The sequence below is a fragment of the Sphaerodactylus townsendi genome, linkage group LG07 (assembly GCF_021028975.2).
Source record: "Sphaerodactylus townsendi isolate TG3544 linkage group LG07, MPM_Stown_v2.3, whole genome shotgun sequence".
Classification (NCBI taxonomy): domain Eukaryota; kingdom Metazoa; phylum Chordata; class Lepidosauria; order Squamata; family Sphaerodactylidae; genus Sphaerodactylus; species Sphaerodactylus townsendi.
This window is the reverse complement of record NC_059431.1, coordinates 94,650,782-94,659,812: the sequence shown is the minus strand read 5'-3', so window position 1 is coordinate 94,659,812 and position 9,031 is coordinate 94,650,782. Positions and strand designations below refer to the sequence as shown.

Genomic DNA, 9,031 nt, shown 5'->3' with positions numbered 1-9,031 from the left:
TAATCTTAAAGTGATCTTTATTGTTTAATTAAATATTTTCCCAGCTAGGAATGGCATTTTATAGAAAGAAAGAAAGAAGGGTTCCAGAGTCTTTGAGCCTCTTAATGATGACTGTGTGGGATTTCCAACGGGGGAATGACCTCACCGGTTTCCAGAACTGTGTCACCCTAAGGAGTTAACAAAATTGTATTAAGCATCATCACAGTGCAGTTACTTTAAACTACACATTTTATGCTTTTTACAAGGAAAATTACAGTTCCAGTTGTGATACTACTTCTATAAGCTTGCATACAATATGTTTGTTATAGAAATACTGTCCTATATATGTTTTCCTCCACTCCTTCTACCAGGTTACCTTTGCTATATCATAAGAATCCAGCCCCCTCGTTCAAGGAGAGACTGCTCCAAGGCTGGCATTTGTAATTGGATTGGAACATTCACTCAAAACCAGTAAATGGCGGCCTCAAAGCAAGGTGCCTGTTTTTTTAGGGCATCTACACAGCTGTTTAGAAAAGGTTCTTACATAGCAGGTGCTTCCCCTTTATCATACCCTCCCCTGGACAAATAGTCTTCTCACTTCTTTACAAAGGAATAAAAAGAGATTGTTACATAGAATAAAAGCAAAATCCACTCACTGGGAATATCTGTGGCTTTAATTCCACAACACCATGAGGTTTTCTCTGGAAAAGAAAAAAAGTAAACGAGGTTTTCTGAGAGATGTAAGGATTTCAGAAGCCAATGCTGTCATTATAATTCTCTGTGTCCTTTCATTAAGCTGTGGCCTGCAGCTATTTCACAACCCCTCAACTTATGATCTCTTTAAAAAGACCACAAGGTGACTCCAGCAGATGCTTTGTCTGCATAATTGGCGAAGCAACATGTCATTTTAAGAGTTGGCACTGGGCTTCTGGAAACAATCCATTATTAACAACTGGTAAGTTACTCACATTCTACAGTAACTGCACATTTAAGCAACAGATCTACACCCCAATCCCGGGGGTAGGGGGAGACTCTCACAGACATTCACTAGAGTCCCATAGGTTGCAGCCAACTACTAAGGTGCATAAATACATCAAGTGTGGTGTAGTAATTGTTATGAGTCAGACCACTGATCTATTAAGGTCAGAATTGCCTGCTCTGGCTGGCAGCACCTCTCCAGAGCTTCAGGTTGAGACCTGGGACATTGTACATGCAAATGAAAGCTCTACTAGAGCCACAGCCCCTCCATATTACATGTCCTTGCCAATAGCAGAGCAGATGCTATTAGTCTTCTCCCAGCGTACATGACAGCTTAAAAAAAAGTGCCCACTTCATTTGTACCAAGAGCTTTTAGTCCTGGTCTGAAGAGCAGTATGGCGTAGTGATTAGAGTGTGGAACTAGGACTTGAGAGGCCGATTTAAATTTCTACTCGGCTATGAAGTTCAATGGATGACTTCCGGACAGACACTGACAGGACTGATGTAAGGCCAGAGCTGATGGAAGGGAACCTGACTATATACATCGCCCTGTGTTGCCTGGACGGCAGGTGCAATAAAGAAGAAGAAGAGGAGTTTGGATTTATATCCCCCCTTACTCTCCTGCAGGAGACTCAAAGAGGCTTACAATCTCCTTGCCCTTCCCCCCTCACAACAAACACCCTGTGAGGTAGGTGGGGCTGAGAGAGCTCCAAGAAGCTGTGACTAGCCCAAAATCACCCAGCTGGCGTGTGTGGGAGTGCACAGGCTAATCTGAATTCCCCAGATAAGCCTCCACAGGTCAGGCGGCAGAGCTGGGAATCAAACCTGGTTCCTCCAGATTAGATACATGAGCTCTTAACCTCCTACGCCACTGCTGCTCCTCAATAAAGTGGTTAGAATTCATTTATGTATATGTGGCAAAGTTTTATTCATGCTAAAATATGTATTTTCTCAAGTGAGGCATGTTAAGTACAGACAGAGCTTTCTCGTGGTTGCACCTGTTTGGAGCGCCACCCCCTTGTGGCTTTCCTGGTGCCTCCCACATGGCCTTTTAACGGGTCGGGCCAAAATATTTATTTTTATCCAGGTGTTACTTAGGTGTTTTTCGGCTGTTTTATGGTCTGCTTCCACTTATAGTGAATTTAAGCTGTATTATTTCATACAGGGTTTGCTACTTTAATATCTCTACAATGTTTCAATGGCTTTTGTTTTCATATTGGTAATCTATAATGGTTCTATGGCAGTAGTAGCGAACTTATGGCACGGGTGCCAGAGGTGTTGCTCAGAGAATGTGGGCACTGCATGACAAAATTGCGCCCCCCCCCCCCCCATCTATGCTGGCCTGGGCTTGATTATTAGCATTAAACCTAAGACCTAGTTTTGGTGAAGCAGTGTAGGTAACCCTGTTAAGCGCTGTTAAACCCCACTGATTTTCATGCAAAGAACTAAAGCGCGATCTTTTACCTGGGAGTAAGCTCGGTTGATGGCAATGGGGCTTGCTTCTGAGTAAACCCTCCTAGGGTCGTGATTCACCCATTGGAAGAGTTGCACGGTTGCTTCAAAGCAAAGCCACCAACTACCACCAAGCTTACTCCCGAGTAACGCACACCTTCTAAACGAAAACCTCCGTATTCAGGTTAAATTGCCGTGTTGGCACTTTGCGATAAATAAGTGGGTTTTGGGTTGCTATTCGGGCACTCGGTCTCGAAAAGGTTCGCTATCATTGTTCTATGGTATTATTTTTAAGGTGCCTCAAACAATATTCGGGGAAGGCAGCATAGAACTGTCCTAAATCAGTGGGTATTTGCACATTTACTGATTTAAGTGTTAAAAACATTGATCTTCTATAGCAAGAAACAGCAACTGGTATCTGACTCGCTTATTTTTTCCCAACCAATTTGCTAGGGAGGTCAGAAGCATGAGATGCACAATTAACTCCGACCTTGCAGATATCCTATTCCATGTTCTGCCAGGATGTCCCTAAGGTAAGAAATTACTTGCCATAATAATACAGGACGGTGAGATCTCAACATAATTAAATTCTACTTCTTCTTTGTAAGTGCCACACCCATTGGGAGAGCCAAGGCCCCCTCTCTCACAATGGAAACCCAGAGCATTTATTTCCAGAAAAGAGGGGCGCCTTCTGGGTCAAAAAGAACACATGCTCGTCTTTCAGTTCTGCCCAACAGAGTGAGCATAAATGACCATGGAACTCCTCGCCCTGCAGTTCCATAAGGGCCACTTCAGAGTCTGTTTCATCACAAAGGCTTTGGTATCACCTCTCATTCCTCAAGAGAAAAAGACATTGTTCAGCTTTTGGAACTTGGGAGAGCTGAGGCTTTCTTCTTTGCCCAGAAGTCTGGCAGAAAGGAGCAACATCATGGGAATATGCAGCTTGGCCAGGGAGAGTCCAGCCCTTCAGCCTCAAGGAGGTAGCCACTAGACTAGCCAGACTCATCCAACAGGACATCTTCAAACCTTAATGGAAAGGCAGTTGAAGGGCGGGAAGAGAGATACCAAAGATGATGTGTGTGCTTGCATGTGCAGTCACAGGCTCCACAGACCTGTCTGTCAGAAATGGTACCTTAATGTACTTACCATAAGATGATATTTGACATAGTAGTGGCTAATCCAAGCAGGGATAAGTAGACGAAATAGAGTGAATGACCCAGCACGGTACGTTTTGAATACCTAGAAATAAATTCCTCTTATTAGCTTATAAACTTTCAACAGACACAACACAGATTCTATTCTCATATGTACCTGAAGAATGCTTTTTAGTCAAAATCGCTTTATTGAGTTTTTGCACTGTGTATTAGACACTGTTATAGACACAGTGTATAAAAGACTTCTCTCTGTGATACACCCCTGAAGAAGCCAGCCACAGATGCAGGCAAAATGTTAGGAACAAGATCTACCAGACCACGGCTACACAGCCTGGAAAACCCACAAGAACCAGTTGAATCCGGCCGTGAAAGCCTTGGACAATACATTCAGGAATAAAGATTAGAGAAACTGTAGCACTGAATACAGTGGAACTCAGAGGCTAACTTAGAATCATAGAGTTGGACGAGACCACAAGGGTCATCAACTCCAACCCCCTGCGATGCAGGAGTACACAATCGAAGCACAAACTTGTGACTGGGGAGGTTGCTAGTTCGAATGTCACTCACCAGGCAGAACTGGGAAAGTCACTCTCTTTGAGAATCATATCCCCATGTGCACAATGGGGAAAATACTGACCTACCTCACGAAGTTGTTGTAAAGACTGTTAAGGCGTTAATAAGAAACTTGTGGCATCTTAAGGAAGGGCTTGACAACAGTCAGGTGCCATGGCATAACTGCACCTTGAAAATGTGACAGCTGGTTGTTGGCTTTTCGTTACAATTCGAGCCTCACCCAGAGGCCAAGGAACTTCTTCTTGTTGTTATTATTATTTATAGATGCATGAAAGGTCCCAGAGAACTGGGGGCCACCCCACCTGCTTCCTCCAGAACCCCCCGGGCTGCAAAAAGCGCTCCCAGAAGCCTTCCACCAGCCCGAGCTTGCGCGGGGGCAGGACCGGTTCGCGCGGGCTCAGCTCCTGGTCCTTCAGCCAGCGGCGCCGCAGCTCCCGCAGCTGCCGCTGCCGGAGCTTCTCGTCCGAGGTGTAGCCGAACACCTCCTTCGGCGCCCTGCGCTCCAGCTCCGACCCCGACGACATCGCGGCTGCCCTCCACTCTCCCAGCTCCGCCCACTAGCCGTGCAGGTCGAGGACATGACCGGGTAGACAGGAAGTGACGCCACAAGGCAAGTCCTTAGAGGAGAGGGGAAAAGACGAGGGGGAAACATACACTTCCGGCTAAAAATTGTGGCCGGAAATCGTTGGTCTTCTCTTCGACCATGATGTAGCCGGCCGTGGTGGGGAACCTATGGCACTCCAGATGTTCATGGACTACAATTCCCACCAGCCCCTGCCAGCATGGCCAATTGGCCATGCTGGCAGGGGTTGATGGGAATTGTAGTTCGTGTAAGCCTTGAAATCCGCTGTACTTTGCATTGGAAATTCGAGTGGAAATCTGGTTCCTTTTCTATGCTTGCATGAGAATCGAGCTGATCTGCGGCTGTCGTATTTTTTTTTGTTATCTTATCTTGACTTCATCATAGACCTGTTCATTGACTCACTTTCGGCACCAAAGGTAGTTATTTCAACTGGCACATGAAATTTGCTATTAGGAAATAGTAAGAATCTTGCACAACACATGAAGTCGCCAGATGCGTGTTGCTAGATGAGCGAAAATTTTGTAAGGAAAAACATTTATTTGAAAAGAAGGGACCGTACGAAGCAACAACCAGGAAACAACCTACTCCTGCTAATCTAGTTTTGTTTTTCTCCGACTGTATCCAGAATCAGACAATTAGTACTTAATCCCTTTGGTATTGCTTCTTCGGTTGCTTTTAAAACTAGAGGTTTGTTGTGTTTTCAATAAATGTTTTTGTGGCGATTTTTAATCAGTGGAGCCAATATTGTAAAACAGGATAAAATACGCTACCTAGTGATTTCAACATAATAAAATGGGAGAAACCCATGGGTGCCGTCTTGTGCTTTTTAGAGGAAGGGCAGAAGACAAATGTGAAAAGATTTGAAACTTCAGCTGGCTAGATTTGCCCGTACTGCAATACAATCTTATGCAAAGATTGCTTCAATGGACTTAGAGGGGTGTCGGTGTATTTAGGATTGCAGTGATGCAGTACACTGAAGGAAATTCCATTGATTTCAGTAGACTTAGAAGGGTATATAGAATATCTCTTCCACTGTAAGCTTATCGAAATCAATTGGTTTAGATAGCTGTGACTTTATACACAATTGCACTGTTAAATAGTAATCTTAAGCAAACTCAACAATAGGTTACATCCAAGTCTAAACCTGGGCGTAAAAGCCATTGAATAAAATGGGACTTACTTCTGTCCCTCTGTTTAGGATTTCTTATTATGTTCCAGTTGTTTATTCTTAAAGCACTCAAACACAGTTTGATAATAACTTTCTTGTATAATTTTATAGCATTATAATACATTTTATCATGACAAATTGTTGAATCTCTGTGAGAAAGGCCTTTTCCACACAAGTTGTTTATAATGAATCTTGCTGCCAAATGCTACATTTTTCTCTTTGAATTCCACACTTTTTTTTTCCTGTTTGGTTTGGGAAATGCTTTTCTTTCATTTTTCCTCTGTTTTCCTGAACACTGTAACATTTTGCAGTTTGCACTTTAACGTATTGCAAAATCTATTTCCAAGCCAGCTTCCCTTAAGCTTGCAATCATGTTGAAATTGTCTTTATTTCCCTGTCCCATCAGACACCTGACCTTAACCTTATACAGTCAACCAACCTCCCCTTCTGCCATTTTCTCCCATTTTTGAAAGGAACGTTTTAAAAAGTCTCTGTCATTACAAAGTCTGTGAATTAATGATGTAATGTTGAGTCAAAGATAAGAAGCAGGGTGATTAGATCAGCTTTGTCAGCTTTACATAGTTCTTGCCATATTAAGGTTCAGGCACAGATAGAATGAAGCAGGGGCAATTGGATCAGCTTTGTCAATTTCATATCGAACTAGTAATGTAACCTTAAGGTAAAAATATTGTCCACAGTTAAGAGTGAGTGAAATTGACAAACAATTTCCACAGTAATGATGCTGAATTACTGCAGCTCTAATTTGGCTGAAAAAATATATTTTCAGGGAGGGACGACATGTTTCTGTTCCTTCAGGTTGTGATACCTGCTCCAGTACGTTTATTGGCTTCCATTTTTTGTGCATAGTTCTCAACAGTAGAAATGAAGGCTGAGATATTTTTGAATTGCTACTTCAATGTAACTGTGCAGTAATGCTATAGGGCCTGAACAAAGGAAAAACAAGGGAAAGGGCTGTTTTTCTGCGTCATGGATGGCATCTTGCCACCATTTGGAATACTATGTTTCTAGCAGTAGCAAGTAGAATAAATGCAACTGAAGAGACAAGGGGGAAAACAATAGCGAGAATGGAGGTGTGCAGAATGATTTTACAGAAAATGTTTCCAAGATGCAAAGTCTGAACACTGGGAAAATCTGTAGTAAGTTGTGCATACAGAGAAGGCCTATAGATAAATAAAAAGGCTTCCCCCAAAGAATCCTGGGGATTGTAGTTTTGCAAGGATGCTTGACATTGTGTGACTGAGTTTCTTAGATCCTAGAACAGTGATGGCAAACCTTTTTGAGACCGAGAGCCCAAATTGCAACCCAAACCGCACTTGTTTATCGCGAAGTGCCAACCCGGCAATTTAACCTGAATGCTGAGGTTTTAGTTTAGAACAAACCGGTTCGCTCCCTCTTCCTCCGCCCCACCTGCTCGAGAAGGGGCCAGCCTGCTCAAGCCTTCAGCAAGTCCCGTGCACACCGCTCTGTGCCTCTCTAGCATCTCTGCCTCCTCTGCACCCCCACCTTGGGCAGGAACACAGGCACCAGGTCCTCCAGCTGAGTCCTCCCTGCTCACCGCGGTGCGTGCACGTCGTGCTCAGTGGCCCAGGCCAGCCTAGATGTGTGTGTGGGTGGTGGTGGTGATTTTCCGCACCCCACATGATGAACTCTGTGTCCGCGTGCCCACAGAGAGGGGTCCAAGTGCCACCTCTGGCACCCGTGCCATAGGTTCGCCATCACTGTCCTAGAACTATTTCCGGTAACTTTCAATTTGAAGAGGTCATAGGGTTGCCAATCTCCAGGTGGTAACCAACCACTTTGCACCTAATGGCTGGAAGTACAAAGTAGTTTCAACCAACTTATTCTTGACACCAATCATGCTTTACAATCTCAGTTTTGTAAGTGGGATATAATTCTAAGTTTCTCATTATTCATGTATTTATTGTAAAATGTCTTCGAGCCAAGAAGGCACCACAATCAGGTCTTAAACCAGTGACTGATTAGCCTGAAACAACATTGGGGGGAAAAACATGTATTTAAACATGGACGCAATCAGAGCACAGATTTAGACTTAATTGAGATTTTAAAATGCGGTTTGCATCAAGGACTAGATTGAATCATTTAGAACAATAGCTTGCACTTTGGTTGAGATTAAAATTAAAATTGGGATTGCATGGCATGGTCTGTGTCAAGAATAAATTTTGTTTATTTTAGAAATTATTCAGAACCTTTGTATTCCTTGTCACTGGGTGCAAAGTGGCTGGTTTCCTGGTCTCTTGTTAACCCCCCCCCCTTTTTTTTTTGTTCGTATATCGAATCTCCAGGTGGGATCTGCAGATCTTCCAGAATTTCAGCTGATCTTCAGATGACATGGATCAGTTCCCCTGGAGAAAACAGCTGCTTTGGATGGTGGACCCCATGGTGTTATAGCGTGATGTGGTCCCTCCCCTCCACAGACTCCACCTTCTGCTGACTCCACCTGACATTTCCAGGAATTTCCCAACCTGGGGCTGGCAGCCCTAAGAGATCATGAGAGGAGGGGATGTCTGTTACCAGCTATTATACTGACAGTATGTCAACCCAGGAGTACTCCATCTATTGTACATGCAAGCTAAGGATTTGTTGAGGGAACTAATTAGGGCTGTAACTGAAGCACTATACTATCTGTGAGGTGTATGCCAGTCTATTTTGCAGCTTTACTAAAGCTACTGGTACAGAGGTGGACACTGCATTTGGGTTGTGCGTAAACATGCATGATTGAGAGTTGTCCTCAGTGTTCCTTTGGGGCAGTGTAGTGCATCTTGAGTATATCCAATCAGGCAATGCAGGGCAGCAAAATTTCAAGTTGCCCCAAGCCCGTCTGTCTTTGATATCACTTGTGTTTTTGAGCCCAAGATCACCCAGCAGGCTTCATCTGTAAGACTGAAGAAACAAATCCTGCTCAACAGATTAAAGTCCACAGCACATGTGGAGGAGCGGGGAATCAAACCTGGTTCTCCAGATTCAAGTCCCATTCTTAACCACTATACGACACTGGTGAAATGCAATATGCGCTCATTGCTGGGCCAGGAAGGCATTTAAACTGTGGTTCTGTTCAAGTTTTAATTTCATAAGATAGAGGCATCTTTCCTGCAAAGAGGACAC

At 43.8% G+C, this 9,031-nt stretch overlaps 1 protein-coding gene across 1 annotated transcript; it reads right to left on the bottom strand.

The window, feature by feature from the left end:
* NDUFB6 (NADH:ubiquinone oxidoreductase subunit B6) lies at positions 1–4,734 on the bottom strand. The gene is made up of 4 exons (XM_048502599.1): positions 4,439–4,734; positions 3,556–3,648; positions 636–680; positions 1–167 (listed from the first exon to the last, which is right to left on the bottom strand). The coding sequence occupies exons 1-4, from the start codon at positions 4,658–4,660 to the stop codon at positions 102–104; spliced, it is 426 nt and encodes a 141-aa protein (XP_048358556.1). The 5' UTR covers positions 4,661–4,734; the 3' UTR covers positions 1–101.
* Between the last annotated feature and the right edge of the window lie 4,297 nt (positions 4,735–9,031).